The following is a 21685-nucleotide window of genomic DNA, read 5'->3' on the forward strand; positions in this document are numbered from 1 at the left end:
GAATACTGACAGGATATTTGATGAATGTTGTTAATTTTTTTAGGTGTGACAATAGCCTTGTGATGTTTTTAAAAAGAGACCTATCTTTTATATGCATACTAAAATACAGATACAGTGATGCCATAAAAGGCTTATAGATTAGATAATAGTTCTGTTTCAATGCAATTTCCTGGCCTTGTTATCTGAACGGTAATTACCCATAAGAGCATGTCTTTGTTTTCAGGAAGCACATACTAAAATATTTAGAGGTAGAAATAAAGTATACTGTCTAGGATATGATTCCAAATAACCTTGGGGTGGATTATAGATGAAAAACAATCGGCCTTGAGTTAACAGCTGTTGAAGGTAAGTGGTGAGTATACAAGAGCTCAGTTTACTATCCTCTTTATTTTTTGAAATTTTTCATATTAAAATTTTAAAATAAGGTAACTTCAGCTGTTGTGTGGAGAAAAAGAAGGATGCAGTTGGGAGGGTGGAAGAATAGAGAACAAAGGAAGCACGAAAACACATTGGGGGCTCTTAAAGTAATCCAGGCAAAACCTGACAGTACCTCGAGCTAATGTAATAGAGAGGAGAGAGAGAGAAGTAAACAGATGGGAAATAAATGTTGGAGGTAGAAATCATCAGACTTGGTAGTAGGGAAGTTAAAGAAAAGGGAAGGAATCAAAGATGTCCACCAGGCACCTGGCTTGAGCAAGTGGGTGGAGACATTTACAAAGATGGAGAAGCCTGGGAGAGGAAAAGGTTTCAGAGGGATGAGGGAGGCGGCCACCAAAAGTTCACTTTGAAACACAGAAATTAAGGCATGTGGGGGCGGGGACTTCCCTGGTGGTCCAGTGGGTAAGACTCCACTCCAATGCAGGGGCCTGGATTCGATCCCTGGTTGGGGAATTAGGTCCCGCATGCATGCCGCAACAAAGATCCTTCATGCCACAACTAAAACCCAGTGCAGCCAAAATAAATAATTAATTATCTTTTTTTTTAATTAAGGCATTTGTGAAATGTCCAAGTGAGTGATCAAATAGACAAGGATTGGACCTATTTCCCATTACAACTGTTAAGGTAGTCCCGGACAGAGTAGTAGTCATGCCCAGAAGGCTGCTCTTGGAGGAGGTAAGGAAGTCAGTACTGGGAACAGGGCTTCTCTGACTTACAGGCACAACTTGGGTGTTGCTACCTGGGGTTGAGTGATGGTCAGAGAGGCTCCTGAGCCTGCAGAAAAGGGAACCACAATGACAAAGGCCCTGTCCATAAGGGTTTACGAGTCATTTTCCATTCATTTTGCCACCAACACCACCAAGTCTTCCACCTCCCCTGGGCCTCCTTGGTCAAATGAGACAATTGGACCAAAGGGTCACTAAGAAGCTTTCCTTTGAGCTTAGGAAATACTGTCACTCCTCCTTAGAGTGAAAGGAAGCATTCATAGAATATACATACCTTAACTTAAAATGTGCATACGCTCCCCCCCCCATAAGCTTATATAAAGAACTACTTATTGTGGAAGATTCCAATACAATAGCGGACGATTAAAGAAGACCTAACAGTACAAAAGAAAATACAGAGAAAAGCAATTCAATACAGGGAAAAGACGCTTGGGATGCTGCTCACTCTGGGCTTTTTAGCGAAATGTATTTCCATTCACTGTATTCCATGGACTCTGTAACACAGATTTTTCATCATGTAATATCCCCAAAACCCAGATGTATCTTAAAATCAAGAGCAACTTTGATTGCCCTAGATCAAAGTTAAATTCTTAGGGAAAGGATCCACATTTGCTTCTGCCAGTTACCTGAAGGCAAAACCAAGCTGATCCACTTAAAATTAAAGTACCTGCTTGAAGCTGTTTGGGCCACACTGGTACCTAATATTCAGACCACAAAGTAGCTTGTGATTGAAATTCTGAGAGTGCTAACAAGTTAAACACAGGATTCCCATACAGCCCATCAGTTCCACTCCTAGGTATATACACCAGAGAATTACAAACATGTGTCCACACACAGAATTGTGCACAGCTGTTTATAGCAGCATTATTCACAACAGTCAAAAACTGGAAAAAACCTGATTGTCTATCAACTTATGAATGGATAAACAAAATGTGGTATATCCACACAGTTGAGTATTATTCAGCCCTAAAAAAGAATGAAATACTGACACATACCGCAACATGGAGAAACCTCAAAAGCCAGACACAAAAGAACATATATTGAATAATCCTATGTTTATGAAATGTCTATACAGACAAATCTAGAAGCAGAAATTAGATTAGTGGTTGCCTAGGAGTAGGAGTGGGAAAGGAGAATGACTGTAAAGGGGTGCAGGGTTTCTTTTTTGGGTGATCAATTTTTTAAAATTAGATTGTAATGATGGTTGTACAATTCTGTAAATATAATAAACTCCAATGAATTGTAAATTTAAAACAGGGATTTTATGGGATATAGTTTCATAATGTGATAGAGCTATTTTTTTAAAGTTCCCAGGGCAGAGAATCTCAAGAGAAGTTTTTTTCCCCTCCCTACCTAGTACCAAGATTGAAATACACACATTTCCTTACTGTGTCTTCCTGCATGACAGTTTTATTTTTCCCTTCCCTTCGGCAAAGTCACCTGTAAAATTCTCCATTGTGTTTTTCTCCTTCCTCAGTGGTATATACAATGTCAGCGGCATCTTAGATCCAATGAAATAATTAAATGCCAACCTGGTTAAGAAAAATCAGGTTGAGGTCGGGGCAGAGAGGTGCCCCTCCAGACCTGAGGAACATTTGGATTACCTAGACAGAGAAGCTGGGTCAAGGAAAAGATCACAGAAATATGAAAATTAATCTAACTCTGCCTGTAGTTACTAGTTATAATTTAACTACTATGAAGAAAAATATTAACTGGATGTTTTTCAACTGTCATTCACCGAATATCACCCTAGATAACCTTAAAACAGACAAAATTATTACACCATAATTAACTGATCTAAACTGATGGGGGGCGGGGGGGGGGAGTTGCCTTAAAAGCTTTACCTCATTCTAATCTACAGTTTGTAGTTCAAAAGAGAAGGTGTGAAGAAGGACGAAATCCATGAGAAAAGCTACACTACAAAATATTTTTAATTCTACTGTAAGCTTCTTATCACCTGACTAAAAACGTCTGCCTCTTTCAACTTCTAGACGTAAGAACAAATTCACTGTAGTTCCTGTACGTGAACACACACATCCCATTGCCTCGGGACTTGATTAAACACCTATGAATTTCTATATAAGGATAAATTCAAAATTTTAATGAGGTACTATGGAATATTAAGAGATCACTGGTGAAAACATATTAAACCTGAATCTGCTCTAACAGTCTTTGCACATAAATTTGATGTCTCCTCTGACTTCTCTAAACTATCATAAAAAGAAAATCTTGATTAAGTAGTACCCGACCAGGCCCCCCAGTTAATTAGATTTTTGTGCCATGGCCCACTGTGGTTTTGATGAGAAAGAGGTTAATTGAAAACACTACCAATTCACTTGATTCCAAGCAGTGAGTCTACTCTCCTCACTAAACGGAAGCCAGGAATCCATGGTGACCCGAAATCTCTTGTGTCCACAGGTGTCCCAAGTAACCCTGGTATCTCTCAAAACCCAAAACCAATGCCAGCCACTCCAATCTCCCAACCAGAAACAGCTCTTTGGAAACCCTGGAATATTTTATTTATTCTTCACATGTCATATCACTTAATTCATGAACAGACTTCATACCCACCACTACATTTTCAGATATGGTAGTTGTGTACAAACAGTGGGCAAGAAGGATACCCAGTCATCAGAGCACCAAGAAGCACATACCAGTATGGAATTGTTAAATCAGGGAGCCAGAGACTAAGGCAGAGCTAATCTTCTAGCAAATTTCTATAGGCCATGAGATGGGTCTAATGTACGGTTCCTCCCTGAGAGATTACCTCCTATGCTAAACAAGTCAGAAACTTCATAAACAATTTTTTAATTTTTAGAAAGGACATGTTCAATGTCCCACTAACTGTTTTATAAAAAAAAAAATCTCTAATTTTCCCTCCAGTACGATCTACCAGCTTGTAAATCTAGCAACTTCCCCAAATAGTTAATCACTTAAAATAACACAATTGTTACCACAAAGATCCAGAACTAGGAAAACCTACATCTGTGGTGGTGAATTCATTAAGCAGAAAAGGAGAGTAGGAGATAATTTTCTTTTGTGGAAATACTTTAAGGTCTCCCTCATCTGTTCACTTGCATCTTTTCATTAGAAATTCAGGAGAAAGTATTCACAGGAAGAAATTAATCACCAGGTTGGCAAGAGGACCACATCCTGCTACAGAGAGGTGGAAGCGTTGCTACCTGCACATAAAACCAAAATATAAAACCAAAATATGCGGTTCAATCAGCATATGGAAAAAGAACTCTACTGATTTCAGCAGCTAATGTATCACAAGAGGAATGTCGTGGCATCGTAAATTTAATAAGAGGGAACGAGAGAAATTTTGGCAAACCCTGAAATTAGGACAAAATAAAAGTTCACATAAAAAACAACTGAAGAATTTTTTTTTACAATTAACATATACTTGTAATCAGAGAGAAAACATACATAATATTTTAAAAGAAAAATCTTGAATAACAGATTACTTCAGTAATATTTTTAATTTCAGAAAGGGTCAGTAATACAGGAGACATAGTACAGTAACATCACACTCTATGTTATGGAATAAAGAGAAACATCCAAGAGAGCTTTCCCTGTGAATGAAGCACATCCTACTAACTTTCAAATGCTGTTTGAAAACATTTTTAGTCATTTTGGAATTTTCTTAACATATGTGACACAAGTCTCTACCCTCTTAAATAGAATATTCTAGATATAATTTAAACTTTTTCCAATGTCTCAGAGACAGCAATATGAACATGCCTTTCTCAGTGGAGATTAACAGCATCCAAGGTGGGGGAGTAGTATACTACCGATATTTACTGGGCACCTACTACGTGTTTATACCCATTATCACATTTAAATTAAATTTCATTTTATCTTCCCAATAAATCTGTGAGAGGATGAAGAAACTGAGACTTAGAAACTGTCCCAGAGGGACTTCCCTGGCACAGTGGTTAACAAGCCTCCTGCCGGACAGGAATAAAGATGCAGACGTAGAGAATGGACTTGAGGACACGGGGAGGGGGAAGGGTAAGCTGGGACAAAGTGCGAGAGTGGCATGGACATATATGCACTACCAAATGTAAAATAGATAGCTAGTGGGAAGCAGCTGCATAGCACAGGGAGATCAGCTCGGTGCTTTTCGACCACCTAGAGAGGTGGGATGAGGAGGGTGGGAGGGAGACGCAAGAGGGAAGGGATATGGGGATATATGTATGCATATAGCTGATTCACTTTGTTATACAGCAGAAACTAACACAACACTGTACAGCAATTATACTCCAATAAAGATGTTTAAAAAAATTAAAAATAATTTTTTTTTTAATTTTAAAAAAAAAATCCTCCTGCCAATGCAGGGGACACGGGTTCGATACCTGGTCTGGGAAGATCCAACATGACGTGGAGCAACTAAGCCCGTGTGCCACAACTACTGAGCCTGTGCTCTACAGCCCACAAACCACAACTACTCATCCTGCGCGCTGCAACTACTGAACCCCACGTGCCGCAACTACTGAGCCTGCATGCTGCAACTACTGAAGCCCGCATGCCTAGAGCCCGTGCTCTGAAACAAGAGAAGCCACTGCAACAAGAAGCCCGCGCACCGCAACAAAGAGTAGCCCCTGCTCGCTGCAACTAGAGAAAGCCCGCGCACAGCAATGAAGACCCAAAAGCAGCCAAAAACAATCTTTTTTAAGAAAGAAAAAGAAAGAAACTGTCCCAGATCTCCCAGGCAGTAAATGGCAACTGAGACTGGTGCTCAAGTTCACCTGTCAAGTCCAAGGGCTTGACTCACCAGAAAGGTACATCTTGTTGTGTGCACCTAAGCTAGGTAAAACCATACTGCTGTGCTTTGGAGTTCTATGACTGTATGTCATATTTACTTTCTTCTTTCCCTGCCATTTTTTGCTACTATCAACAAACTGGCTTCTAAAACCACCTCCTCGGGAAGGGGAAGCTGGGACGAAGTGAGAGAGTAGCATTGACATATATACTCTACCAAATGTAAAATGGATGGCTAGTGGGAAGCTGCTGCATAGCACAGAGAGATCAGCTCAGTGCTTTGTGACTACCTAGAGGGATGGGATAGGGAGGGTGGGAGGGAGGCTCAAGAGGGAGGGGATATGGGGATATATGTATACGTATAGCTAATTCACTTAGTTGTACAGCAGAAACTAACACAACATTGTAAAGCAATTATACTCCAATAAAGATATAAAAAATTTAAAAATAAAAATAAATAAATAAAACCATCCTCTCAGCATACCTCTTAGAACTCTGGCAAAATTATGCCAAAAAGCATAAGTCTACTTACATTCATTGTAAATAGACTCTGGATGGAATCCTCTACTACAAGTAAAGGGCAAGATTTTTAGAGCATGGGCTCTAATACCCACTTTGGCTACCCTTTCCATCTTTGGGCTCTATCTCAAAGAGGTAAGGTTCTCAGTTAGGTAAAGCATTACTATTATGTGTTGCTACAACTAAGGTGAGAGAAGCAAGTACCAGGGACATTTTGGCAACATTGAAAAGGAAATACAAAACTGTTTAAGAAAACAGTCTTAGGTGTCACAAGAAATAATGCACATCAGAAAACTAAAAGAACAAGGCAAGTTCTAGAATGGGTAAACCTTTGGGTTTGGTAAACTGAGCAGGACAGGGAAGTTAAATTTGGAAGTAAAAAAATGCTGGCAACAGCAGATAAATGCAGCTGAAGACAGGCTGAAAGAGGCAATGAATGGAAAAGAAAATGTTAGATAACAAGAAAGTGAGATAGCATTAAAAAACTATTGTTTTCAAGATGAGAAGAAAACTGTAATATGGTTGACAATAGGATAAAAGAAGCTAAGACAGGGCTTCCCTGGTGGCGCAGTGGTTGAGAGTCCGCCTGCCGATGCAGGGGACACGGGTTCGTGCCCCGGTCCGGGAAGATCCCACATGCCGTGGAGCGGCTGGGCCCGTGAGCCATGGCCGCTGAGCCTGTGCGTCTGGAGCCTGTGCTCCACAACGGGAGAGGCCACAACAGTGAGAGGCCCACGTAATGCAAAAAAAAAGAAAAAAAAAAAAGAAGCTAAGACATACAAAGCCTCCAAGAATTCCACATTTTAAGAGTTCACAATGGGTTTCTGATAGTCATGAATCAAAAACATCTCGATCACATGGGTCACTTTTGGATGCTATTCTTCTGAGAACCAGTCATACTAATATCGAAACATCTAAAGCAGATAAATAGAGCAGTTTTTGTGCAAACACAGACATAAAGGTCAAAGGAACAAAACAGAAAGCCCAGAAACACAGCATTATTATTTTAATGAGTGTATTATTTGATAAAGTAGGCATCAAACATAAATTTTCTTTTACTCACAGACTTAGCAAATGGCTTTGGACTACTGGGCTAGCAATTTTAGCGTTGGCATGAGATAGGGATCTAAATTAACTTCAGTTGGGTTAAGTTCAGGATTTTCTTTTTTTTTAGTTCAGCTATGACCTTACTGATTTTCTCCTGGCTGGATCTATTTCTGAGAGAAGGCAGTCGAAGTCACCAACTATGATAACAAAATCATCTATTTCTCCTTGTATATAGTTTGTGCCTCTCGTAGTTTGATGCTCTGTTGTTAGGTACCTACACATTAAGAACTGTTATGTTTTCTTGGAGAACTGGCCCCTCTGTCAATTATGTAATGCCTTTCTTTATCCCTGATAACTTTCCTTACTTTGAAGTCTGCTCTGTCCAAAATTAGTATAGCTATTCCTGCTTTCTTCTGATTAGTGTTAGCATGGTATATTTTTCTCCGTCCATTTACTTTTACTCTACATGTGTCTTTTATTTAAAGTGGGTTTCTTGTAGACAACATATAGTTGGACCATGTTTTTTGATCTACTCTGACAATGTCTTTTAATTGGTAAATTTACACCACTGACATTCAAAGTGATTATTGATATAGTTGGATTAATATCTACCACATTCATTACTGTTTTTTATTTGTTGCCCTTGTTCTTTGTTCTTATTCTTGTCTTCTACCCTTTTTCTGCCTTATGTTGTTTTAATTGAGCATTTTATATGCTCCATTTTCTCTCCTTTCTTAGCACATCAGCTTTACTTCTTTTTTTACTTTTTTTTGGTGGTTGCCCTAGAGTTTGCAGTACAGATTTACAACTAATCCAAGTCTACATTAAAGTACACTATACCATTTCACAGGTAGTATGAGTACCTTACAATAACAAAATAATCCTAATTCCTCCCTCCCACCCCTGTATCATTGTTGTCATTCATCTCACTTATATGTAAACATACATAAGCATGTATATATACATAAGATATAAACATAAGCATATATAACCAAATACACTGTTGGTATCATTTTCAACAAACTGTTATCTATTAGATCAATTAAGAATATGAAAGAATGTTTTATTTTACTTTGACTTATTCCTTCTTTGATGTTCTTCTTTTCCTTAAGTAGATCTCAGGTTCTGACCCATATTTATTTTTCTTCTCTCTATAGAATTTCTTTTAATATTTCTTACAAGGCAGATCTATGGGCAACAAATTGCTTCAGTTTTCGTTCACCTGAGAAAGTCTTTATTTCTCCTTTACTTTTGAAGATAATTTCAGAGAGTACAGAATTCTAAGTTGATGGTTTTATTCTCTCAATACAAACATTTCACTCTACTTTCTTCTGCTTGCCTGGTTTCTGAGGAGAAGCTGGATGTAATACTTACCTTTGCTCCTCTATAGGTAAGGTGTATTTTTTCTTTCAAGATTTTTTCTTTATCTTTGATTCTCTGTAGTTTACAAATAACTTACCTAGAGGTCATTTTCTTTTTCTTTTTTTTTTTTTTTTGCGGTACGCGGGCCTCTCACTGTTGTGGCCTCTCCCGTTGCGGAGCACAGGCTCCGAATGCGCAGGCTCAGTGGCCATGGCTCACGGGCCCAGCCGCTCCACGGCATGTGGGATCTTCCCGGACCGGGGCACGAACCCGTGTCCACCGCATCAGCAAGCGGACTCTCAACCACTGCGCCACCAGGGAAGCCCTAGAGGTCATTTTTTGACAATCATCCTATTTGGTGTTCTCTGAGCTTCTTGGATCTGTGGTTTGGTGTCTAACATTAATTGTGGAAATTCTCAGACATTATTGTTTCAAATATATCTTCTGTTCTTTTCTTTCTTCTCCTTCTGATGTTCCGATTATGCATATGTTACACCTGCTGTAGTTGCCCCACAGTCCTTGGATATTCTGTTCTGTTTTATTCACTCTTTGTTCTCTTTGCTTTTCAGTTTTTGAGGATTCTATTCCACTCTATTCAGGATTCTATTTCTACAGCCTCTAGCTCAGAGAGTCTTTCCTCAGCCATGTCCAGTCTAATAAGTCCATCAAAGGCATTTTTCATTTCTGTTAGAGTGTTTTGATCTCTAGCATTTCTTTTTGGTTCTTTCTTATGGTTTCCATCTTTCTGCTTACATTACCCATCTATTCCTACAGTCCCTCTACTTCTTCCATAGAGCCCATTGCATATTAACCATAGTTCTTTTAAATTCCCACATCCCTGCCACGTCTGGTTCTGACACTTACTCTGTCTCTTCAACCTGTGTTTTTTGCCTACTGGTCTGCCTTGTAATCTTTCTTGATAGTTAAACATGATGTACATGATAAAAGGAACTGTTATAAATAGGCCTGTGGCCATGTGGTGGTGAGGCGTGGGGGAGGGGAAGCATTCTATCGACCTGTGATGAGGTCTCAGTCTTTTAGGGAGCCTGTGCCTCTGGACTGGGAACTTCTCAAGTATTTCTCAGTTTTTCTTCTCTCTTAGATGGGACAGGATGGCCAGAGTGGGCTAGAGCTCCCCAGGGTCAGTTAAGTTCTGGTTAACTACTCTCCCCTGAGGGCAGGCCTTGTTAAGAACAGTAAACTCTGATGTATTTCAGAATGGTTCTTTTTCTTCTCACCCTACTGGAAGCCCAAAGGGATTTTTCTCCTCCATTTACTGTATAAATCTGGTACAGCTTCTGGAGGCAAATTTCACATTGGGGGTGGAGGGGCTCCATATGAGTGGGTCTCCTTATGGTTCTCAACTCCCAGAGTTATTCACACTGAACCCCCAGCAATTCGTCGATCATAGGTGACATTTTCCCACCCCTGCCCTGGCTTCAACTCTGTACATCATGACTCCCTGTATTTGCCCTTCTGTCCCTCCAGGCTTGGGAGCAGTGATTTTCTGTGTACCTCTCCTTTCTTATGGATGCAAAATGAGTTGTAGAATTTCCAAGTCTGTTTACCTCTTTACTTGTTATTAGGACAAAGTGGCAACTTCAAGCTCCTTACTTGGAAAACCAGAAATCGCAAGTCAAGTTCAGAAGGTTTTTGTTTCCCTATAATTTGATTTTTTTTTTAAACTAATAGGTGTCGATTGGGATTGACATATATACACTAATATGTATAAAATAGATAACTAATAAGAACCTGCTGTAAAAAAAATAAATAAAATAAAAACTAATAGGTGTTAGAAATTGCTGACAATGCCTTTCAGACCCAAAGGTAAAGCCACTGCCAGTCTAATGCAGCCACTGAAAGCTCAAAGAAACACAAGTTTTAATGTGTGCCACCCATCGGTCTTGTCAATTACATCAGTCTGACCTGTCTTCATCTCCAAGACCTGAACCCCTCTCTGGTGTGTGTCGAGTATTCTAGCTTCTCACTGGGAACAGCAGCGCTTCCACTGGTGAATTCCAGTCACCCGCCCCACAGTCAGATCCTTTTCTACCTCCTAGATTTCAGTCTACCAGGCCGCCCAAGCTCAATTCCTGCCAACACTCAGGCCGGAGAAGCCACAGCAGAGCTGAGTAAGATTTCTGGATGGCAAATAATGAACTCACCTTAAAAGTCACTTTTTAAATTACACAAGTAGATTATCTTTCAAAGAGTACAGTATGAAAAGGGAAGGGGGGGAAAAGAGTAAAACTTTACAGTGGCAAGATCTGACAAACCCTATCTCAAGCCAAGTGATGAAGTTTAGCATCAACAGGAGTAAACCAGGTTGATAACATGTATCTTTGCAGTACACGGGCCTGTCACCGTTGTGGCCTCTCCCGTTGCGGAGCACAGGCTCTGGACGCGCAGGCTCAGCGGCCATGGCTCACGGGCCCAGCCGCTCCGCAGCATGTGAGATCTTCCCAGACCGGGGCACGAACCCGCGTCCCCGGCATCGGCAGGCGGACTCTCAACCACTGCGCCACCAGGGAAGCCCGATAACATGTATCTTTGATATAATGTGATGAGAATGATACTTTAGGTCTGTGATCTTCCTCCCAAAAACACATGACCTCAGTCTAATTATGAGGAAAAAAACCCAGACAAATCCCAGCTGAGGGACATTCCACAAAACAAATGACCAGTACTCAAAACCAAGGAAACTCTGAGAAACCGTCACAGTCAAGCATAGCCTAAGAAGACAGAATGAATGATTGTACTGTGGTGTCCTGAATGGGACCCTGGGACAGAAAAAGGATACTCCACAAAAACTAAAGAAATCTGAATCAAGTATGGACTTTAGTTATAACAATGTATCTGTATTAGATTATTAATTGTGACAAATGTATCATTCTAATGTAAGAAATTAATTATAGGGAAAACAAGTGTGGGATATACAGGACACTCCATACTATCTTCATAATAATTCTGTAAATCTGAAACTATTGCACAGTAGAAAGGTTATTTTTTAAAATCCTAATCACAATTAAGTTTTTTATTCACATACACATTCAATGACATAAACACTAAAACTTTTGGACAATATAAAAATTTGCAACTCTAACATAAAAAGAGCAATTAAGGGAAAGTATCTGTAGCAGATAGGACAAAGTATGAAGGTGTATATAAATTTTAAAGTTCATAAGTATGTAAAAAAAACATTGAGAAAAAAGTTAAATAGGCAAAAGAAGACTAGAATTCATACAAAAGGAAATGCAATGGACTAAACAATGATTATAAGAAAAAAAATTGGGGGGTTGTGTGCACCACATGGCTTGTAGGATCTCAGTTCCCTGACCAGGGATTGAACCCAGGCCACGTCAATGAAAGCCTAGAATCCTAACCACTAGGCCACTAGGGAACTCCCAGAAAAAAATTTTAAGACAAAACAATTAGGTATCATTTAAGCAGCAAAATGGTTTCAAATAATACCTAGGGATGATAATGCTACATTTTAAACGACTTCACTTATAAGCAGTTCACAGCCGTGCAAACTGGTGAAACTCGTTTGAAAGTGCTGTGGACTGAATAGCGTCCCCCCAAATTTCACATGTTGAAGCCCTGATCCCCAGTGTGATGGTATTTGGAGACAAGGACTTTGGGAGATAATCAGGTTTAGATCAGGTCCTGAGAGGGGGGCCCTCATGACTAATGCCCTTATAGGAGGAGACCCCAGAAAGCTTGCTCTCTCGCTCTCTCTTCCTCTGCCATGTGAAGACACAACGAGAAGGTGACCATCTGTAAATCAGGAAGAGAGCTCTCACCAGAACCTGACCACACTGGCACCCTGATCTCTGACTCCAGAACTGTGAGAAAATAAATCTCTGTTGCTAAAGCCACCCAGTCTATGGTATTTTATTATGGCAGCCTGAGCTAACTAACACAGAACGGCAACTTGAGAAATATCACATTAAGAATAAAAATATTCATCCCTTTTAATCCAATAATTCTACATGGGTGAATTTAACCCTTTGGAGATATTCAAAAATATGATAAAGCTATACACATCAAAATGTTCACTACTTAGTTTTAAGTTTTTAAACCAGTGAAAAACTAAATGTCTAACAAAGGAGAAATGAATAAGTAAACTGCGATGTTCCATTTGATCTCATATGATGTCATTTAAAATCATTACAAAAATTATGTAGGCTTATAGGAAATGCTTATAATAAAACTAAGGGCAAACCAAAAGCAAAAATCTACAATATGAGGCTAACCATGTAAATAAATATGGGCAAGATGTAAAAGGGTTAGCTATAAACAAATAAAATTTAATTTGTTGGAAAACATTTTTTCTTTCATTTTAGTTTAATTAAGGTTACAAGAAATAAGACTCAAAAATATATTTGATAGTAACTTTAGACAGATCCTTTCTTAAGCTTAATCACATCCTAACTGTTAAATTATGAAGAAGTGAATTTTTCCAACAATAGCCACTACACTCAAAAAATTCAAAAAAATGAGAAGAAATATTTACATTTCTTATAAGAAAACCGTCAATTTTTCTCTACTACATACTTTTTTATTATGTTACTACTTACACAGAGAGGGTTTCCAAGGCATCTTCAAAGATATCCTGGGGGGGAACAAAAAACCACAATGAGTTTCTCAAGTATCAAGAAATTTAAATATAAAAGAGAGAGAGAGAGAGAGAGAGAGAGAGTGTGTGTGTGTGTGTGTGTGTGTGTGTGTACTCCCCGTGTGTGTGTACTCCCCGTATTGTGTACTCCCCGTGTGTGTGTGTATACTCCCCATGTGTGTGTGTACTCCGTGTGTGTGTACTCCCCATGTGTGTGTGTGTGTACTCCCCATGTGTGTGTGTACTCCGTGTGTACTCCCCATGTGTGTGTACTCCCCGTGTGTGTGTGTACTCCCCATATGTGTGTGTGTGTACTCCCCGTGTGTGTGTACTCCCCGTGTGTGTGTGCTCCCCATATGTGTGTGTGTGTGTACTCCCCGTGTGTGTGTGTACTCCCTGCGTGCATGTGTGTGTGTGTGCGCGCGCACCTCTCAAGGCAGAGTGGGGACAGTTTGGGTGGGCTGCAGTAGAACCATTCCACTTAACTCTTACTAATGGCATTCCTTTCAGAGAAACCAACACATGAATTTAAGTGAGGTTTAATTTAGGGTTGGTTTTGTCACTAATAAGACGAGTAAGCTACTCAGCCAGCAATCAGACTGGGCGAATCTGAAGAGAATGTGACTCCTTCAGTGGGGTCTTCACTCCTCAGTCTCATCCAACCCAGAGCAGAATAAAACAAAGAACAGGACCTGCCCGATTCAGTCGTCTCTTTCTCCATGGCTGGCCACGTTAGCACGTCTGGGCCTTCGTGTCACGTCTAACTCCACTACCCGCCCAGCAAGTCTCCCTGTCAGCAGCCTTTATCTGTAGCATACAGGGCAGCCCTTTCCTTCATGCCACTGGCCTGTTCAAAATCTGCAACAGGAGAAAAACCCAAACACACACACAGACACACACACACATAACACACACACTCACATCTGCTCACAAATCCAGACATGCACCCCACGCTCATACACACTGGCTCATACACTCAGTCTCACCCCTAAACTCACAGTCATACACAAACACACATACACTCACTCACTCACAAACTCACACTCACACACGAAGCTCCCTCACAGCTGCAAAAATCAAATCCAAGCTCCTCATCCAGGGATTTGGGACCCACCATAACCTAGTCAAACCTTCAAGGCCTCCTTCTCTCACATCCCTACCACCTTCTCCACAGCCAAGCACCAGGACCTCACTGGTCTCCCTACTCCCAAGCCTGACATCTGCCATTCAGTTCTTCACACAACAGCCACAGTTATTCTTTCCTTTCCCTTCCTTTAATAAGCTCATACCATTCCACTGCTTTAGACCTCTTTAAAAGCTTTCCATTGCACTTAGAATAAACCCAAATTCTTTCCCATGATCTACAAAGCCCTAAATGACCCTCTGTCCACCTCTCCACCCACCAGACTCACTCCACTTCAGCCAAAGGTCTGTCTTTCTGGTCCGTGCACAAGTCAAATTCATCCCACACCTCTCTGCATTGTCTCTCTTTCCTAGAATGTTCTTCACTCAACTCTTCCTATGACTGACTCATTCTCATCCTTCCATTTGCAGTTCAGAAAGCCACCTCCTCAAAGAGACCACCTCTGATAACGCTAATTAAAATTACTAATAGCAGCTTACTTATAGTTTCCCATCATCTGATTTCTTTCATTCATAATACTTATCATAGTCTCTAATCATCTTATTTGTTTCCTTGGTTACAATCTATCTCCATTAGGGCAGGTTCTCATTTATCATGTTTACAGAGAAACCGCCAGGGCTTGGCACAGAGCTGTTGCTCAACAGCTACATGTTGCCTAATGAATGAATGAACTGAGCTTGGACCATCAAAGCACTGATCACATCACCTCATTTACAGATAGGACACAGAAATGAGGAAAGAGGGTTACAGAGCTTTTCCCTCGTGTGACCATTAATACTGAACAATGTATACAACATACTGATTCTGCATTTAGGCAGGAAAGGGAAAAAAAATGTGTAAATACGAAAAAGAAGAAACAACATTATAAGTAGTGGCAGAAGTGAGTTTAGAATGTGGGATCCCTGACCTATTGATCTATATTAATACCATACTCTGTGAGGGAGGCACAGTCAAGGGCAATTCTTTCTTACTCCTCACTCTCCAGAAACTAGTGATTGGAACAATATCAGAAGACTTTGTCATTTTGAATCACAGCTCAGTGTCCCACATGTGAGGGGTTGTGGAGAAGGGGAGAGACGAATACTCTCCAGGAATACAGATCTGGTAGTGATGACCTGTTACCTGTGCCAGACACCAGCTCATGGCCCCTCTGCCATCCCTTAACCCCACCTGGGCTGACCTGTACCAGGAAGGGGAAATGCAGAGAGCATGCTCCTCGGAGCTTCCGTGCATCCAACCCCTTCCTCACAAACCTCAACCCAGAGCAGCTCGCAGCAGACACTGAGATACTGAGTGGGCTTCAGAAAGGATAACTCGGAAAGCCAGTTCTCCTTTTAAAAGGAGACAAGGATGATATTTACACTTAAACAAGTAATACCCCCATCCCCACCTCAAAACAAGAAACACTAAGTTATATCCAGTAAGAAATCATCTTCACTTGAGGAACATCTCTCCATTTTGTCATATGCAGAGGGTTCTCTAAATAAAGCATTCTGTACAACGTGGTAACCAGAGTTAACAATACTACATTACATATTTGAAAGTAGTTAAGAGAGTAGATCTTCAAAGTTCTCATCACACACAAAAAAAATTATAACTATGTGAGGTGATGGATGTGTTAACTAACCTTACTATGGTAATCATTTCACAATATATGCATATATCAAATCGCCAAGTTATACACCTGAAACTCACACAATGTTATAGGTTAACTACATCTCAATAAAGCTGGTGGAATTTTTTAATTAAAAAAGAATCTTTTAATTTTTAATCTTTAAATTTTTAATTTAAAAATCTATTTTTTTCCACTTAGATGAATAATAAAAATTTAAGAGAATGCCTCTCTTAGTAATGGAAAAAATCCACCAGAGTTCTAGGATATTATTCTAATAAACTAGAGATGAGAAAGAGAGAGTGAGAGAGGAAGGAAGGAAGGGAGGGAGGGAGGGAGGGAGGGTATTGACTTAAAAAAATGCACAACGTAAGAGTGGTGAGTTAAGTTTGATTTGGGGCAAAATGAGGACTGCAGCCCAGGAGACAGCATTTCAGATAACTGAGAAACTGCTCCAAGGAGGCGAGGGGAGGAGCCATGATATATAGGAGTTTTGCAACAAAGGGCAGGTAGTCTGGAATGGCAAAAGATTATTGTTAATTAAAGAAAACCAGATATCTCAAGTTAAAGAATTTAGCGCTTTTGTATGTATGGGAAAATGCAAGAGTCTGGGCTCGCTGAAATCATTCCTTTGATGTGCACCTCAGATATCTGTGGCCAGTATCCTGTATTTTCACATCCTGAGTTTCCTCAGGGCTCACCGCAGGGAGTGGCTTCATTCTGATGGCTGCTAGGTGGCAGGTATTCTTTGCAGCCCTGAGTTTCCTCAGCACTCACCCGCTCACTGTTGGAGGGCTGCAATCACTGATAACCGTGACATCCTTTGTTTATTGATAAGGCAGGAAATACTCCATTTATAAATATTCCATTCCATTTATAAATATTCCACTTATCAAGGGGAAGAAAACTCTGTCTCTGAAGGCCAGACAAAGGGTAAACTTTTTTCACTTAAGAAAAAGGAAAGGTAAAGAGAAGAACTAAGACTTAACGAGTGCCTATCATGTGTCAGGCACTTTACAAAAGCTCCTCCCAATTGGCAGCGCGCAAATCCAGTCGCATGTAACTGCCTGCCCAATATTACACAGCTGGCAAGTGAAGGAAGTAAGATTCACCCTCAGATTTCTTTAACGCCAAAGTCTTTTTTTCAATGTTAATAAAACACATCCAAAACTTGGAGCTAAGGCAGTTGGGAAGAAGTGGAGAGTGGGTGGGTGAGGAGGTGGCAGCATATCTCTGCAGGTCATACTGCATGTTGTTACACAAATCCTCCCAAGGATTCCTGAATTCTCTAGGAGAACTTCCTTGTGTTTGAGACTTTTCTATTTACTATGAGATTAGAAACCAGATACTGTGAGATGACATGTTAGCTTGCAGATTTCGGAATGGTGAGAAAACCTCAATGATTAGTTTTATAGCCCAGTAGGACACTATCCAGTTTTACCTGTAGCCTAGCAATCTTAATCTAACACTGTTTTTGTTTTAAGCCTATAAATACCCAGTTCCACAAATACCCGGAGAATCAGTTTACCACCTAACTGTTTTCCTCGTTGATAGGCTAAATAAAATTTCTACACGTTCACTTTATATCTTTATGAAAGTCATATTTCTAATTTTTGGAAATTATACTTTTAAAACATCTTTATTGGAGTTTAATTGCTTTACAATGTTGTGTTGGTTTCTTCTGTATAACAAAGTGAATCAGCTATACATATACATACATCCCAATATCCCCTCCCTCTTGCGTCTCCCTCCCACCCTCCCTATCCCACCCCTCTAGGTGGACACAAAGCACCGAGCTGATCTCCCTGTGCTATGCAGCAGCTTCCCACTAGCTATCTATTTTACATTTGGTAGTGTATATACGTCCATGCCACTCTCTCACTTCATCCCAGCTTACCCTTCCCCTTTCTCGTGTCCTCAAGTCCATTCTCTACATCTGAGTCTTTATTCCTGTACTGCCCTAGGTTCATCAGAACCATTCTTTTTTAAGATTCCACATATATGTGTTAGCACATGGTATTTGTTTTTCTCCTTCTTAACTCGGTATGACAGGTTCTAGGTCCATCCACCTCACTACAAATAACTCAGTTTCGTTTCTTTTTTACGGCTGAATAATATTCCATTGTATATGTGCCACATCTTGTTTATCCATTCATCTGTCGATGGACACTTAGGTTGCCTCCATGTCCTGGTTATTGTAAATAGTGCTGCAATGAACATAGTGGTACATGACTCTTTTTGAATTATGGTTTTCTCAGGGTACATGCCCAGTAGTGGGATCACTGGGTCGTATGGTACTTCTAGTTTTCATTTTTTAAAGACCCTCCATACTGTTCTCCATAGTGGCCATATCAATTTACATTCCCACCAACAGTGCAAGAGGGTTCCCTTTTCTCCACACCCTCTCCAGAATTTATTGTTTGTAGATTTTTTGATGATGGCCATTCTGACCGATGTGAGGTGATACCTCACTGCAGTTTTGATTTGCATTTCTCTAATGATTAGTGATGTTGAGCATCCTTTCATGTGTTTGTTGGCAATCTGTATATCTTCTTTGGAGAAATGTCTATTTAAGTCTGCAGCCCATTTTTGGATTGGATTATTTGTTTTTTTGATATTAAGCTGCATGAGCTGCTTGTATATTTCACAGATTAATCCTTTGTCAGTTGCATCATTTGCAAATGTTTTCTCCCATTCTGAGGATTGTCTTTTTCTCTTCTTTACCGTTTGTTTGCTGTGCAAAAGCTTTTAAGTTTCATTAAGTCCCACTTGTTTATTTTTGTTTTTATTTCCATTTCTCTAGGAGGTGGGTCAAAAAAGATCTTGCTGTGATTTATATCAAAGAGTGTTCTCCCTATGCTTTCCTCTAGAGGTTTTATACTGTCTGGCTTTACATTTAGGTTTTAATCCATTTTGAGTTTATTTTTGTGTATGGTGTTAGGAAGTGTTCTAATTTCACTCTTTTACATGTAGCTGTTCAGTTTTCCCAGCACCACTTATTCAAGAGGCTGTCTATTCTCCATTGTATATTCTTGCCTCCTTCATCAAAGATAAGGTGACCATATGTACATGGGTTTATCTCTGGGCTTTCTAACCTGTTCCATTGATCTATATTTCTGTTTTTGTGCCAGCACCATATTGTCTTGATTACTGTACCTTTGTAGTATAGTCTGAAGTCAGGGAGCCTGAATCCTCCAGCTCCGTTTTTCTTTCTTAAGATTGCTTTGGCTATTTGGGGTCTTTTGTGTTTTCATACAAATTGTGAAATTTTTTGTTCTAGTTCTGTGAAAAATGCCATTGGTAGTTTGATAGGGATTGCATTGAATCTGTGCATTGCTTTGGGCAGTATAGTCTATTAACAATGTTGATTCTTCCAATCCAAGAAAATGGTATATCTCTCTCCATCTGTTTGTATCATCTTTAATTTCTTTCATCAGTGTCTTACAGTTTTCTGCATACAGGTCTTTTGTCTCCCTAGGTAGGTTTCTTCCTAGGTATTTTATTCTTTTTGTTGCAATGGTAAATGGGAGTGTTTCCTTAATTTCTCTTTCAGATTTTTCATCATTAGTGTATAGGAATGCAAGAGATTCCTGTGCATTAATTTTGTATCCTGCTACTTTACCAAATTCATTGATTAGCTCTAGCAGTTTTCTGGTAGCATCTTTACAATTCTCTATGTATAGTATCATATCATCTACAAAAGTGACAGTTTTACTTCTTCTTTTCCGATTTGGATTCCTTTTATTTCTTTTTCTTCTCTAATTGCTATGGCTAAAACTTCCAAAACTATGTTGAATAATAGTGGTGAAGAGTGGGCAACCTTGTCTTCTTCCTGATCTTAGAGGAAATGGTTTCAGTTTTTCACCATTGACAACGATGTTGGCTGTGGGTTTGTCATATATGGCCTTTATTATGTTGAGGTAAGTTCCCTCTGTACCTACTTTCTGGAGGGTTTTTATCATAAATAGGTGTTGAATCTTATCAAAAGCTTTTTCTGCATCTATTGAGATGATCATATGGTTTTTCTCCTTCAACTTGTTAAAATGGTGTATCACATTGATTGATTTGCATATATTGAAGAATCCTTGCATTCCTGGGATAAATCCCACTTGATCATGGTGTATAATCCTTTTAATGTGCTGTTGGATCCTGTTTGCTACTATTTTGTTGAAGATTTTTGCATCCATATTCATCAGTGATATTGGCCTGTAGTTTTCTTTTTTGGTAACATCTTTGTCTGGTTTTGGTATCAGGGTGATGGTGGCCTTGTACAATAAGTTTGAGACTGTTCCTCTGCTATATTTTGGAAGAGTTTGAGAAGGATGGGTGTTAGCTCTTCTCTAAATGTGTGATAGAATTCACTGTGAAGCCATCTGGTCCTGGGCTTTTGTTTCTTGGAAGATTTTTAATCACAGTTTCAATTTCACTGCTTGTGATTGGGCTGTTTATATTTTCTGTTTCTTGCTGGTTCAGTCTCAGAAGGTTGTGCTTTTCTAAGAATTTGTCCATATGTTCCAGGTTGTCCATTTTATTGGCATAGACCTGCTTGTAGTAATCTCCCGTGATCCTTTGTATCTCTAGTGTCAATTGTTACTTCTCCATTTTCATTTATAAATTTATTGATTTGAGTATTCCCCCTTTTTTTCTTGCTGAGTGTGGCTAATGGTTTATCAATTTTGTTTATCTTCTCAAAGAACCAGGTTTTAGTTTTATTTGCTATTGTTTCCTTCATTTCTTTTTCATTTATTTCTGATCTGGTCTTTATGATTTCTTTCCTTTGGCTAACTTCAGGGTTTTTTTGTTCTTCTTTCTCTAATTGCTTTAGGTGTAAGGTTAGGTTGTTTATTTGAGATGTTTCTTGTTTCTTGAGGTAGGACTGTATTGCTATAAACTTCCCTCTTAGAACTGCTTTTGCTGCATCCCATAGGTTTTGGGTCGTCGTGTTTTCATTGTCATTTGTTTCTAGGTATTTTTTGATTTCCTCTATGATTTCTGCAGTGATCTCTTGGTTATTTAGTAGCTTATTGTTTAGCCTCCATGTGTCTGTATTTTTTACAGTTTGTTTCCTGCGATTGATATCTAGTCTCATAGTGTTGTGGTCAAAAAAGATACTTGATACAATTTCAATTTTCTTAAATTTACCAAGGCTTAATTTGTGACCCAAGATATGATCTACCCTGGAGAATGTTCCATGAGCACTTGAGAAGAACGTGTATTCTGTTGTTTTTGGATGGAATGTACTATAAATATCAATTAAGTTCATCTTGTGTAATGTGTCATTTAAAGCTTGTGTTTCCTTATTTATTTTCATTTTGGATGATCTGTCCATTGGTGAAAGTGGGGTGTTAAAGTTCCCTACTGTTATTGTGTAACTGCCAATTTCCCCTCTTATGGCTGTTAGCATTTGCCTTATGTATTGAGGTGCTCCTATGTTGGCGGCATAAATAGTTACAATT

At 39.5% G+C, this 21685-nt stretch overlaps 1 protein-coding gene across 1 annotated transcript in view; it reads right to left on the bottom strand.

The window, feature by feature from the left end:
* TTC39B (tetratricopeptide repeat domain 39B) overlaps positions 1 to 21685 on the bottom strand; it is a 130473-nt gene that overhangs the window by 79664 nt on the left and 29124 nt on the right. Inside the window, exon 2 of the mRNA XM_070045747.1 lies at positions 13436 to 13470. Coding sequence (XP_069901848.1) covers positions 13436 to 13470 — 35 coding nt within the window. The remainder of the gene's footprint in view (positions 1 to 13435; positions 13471 to 21685) is intronic.

Source organism: Globicephala melas, chromosome 6 (assembly GCF_963455315.2).
Source record: "Globicephala melas chromosome 6, mGloMel1.2, whole genome shotgun sequence".
Lineage (NCBI taxonomy): Eukaryota > Metazoa > Chordata > Mammalia > Artiodactyla > Delphinidae > Globicephala > Globicephala melas.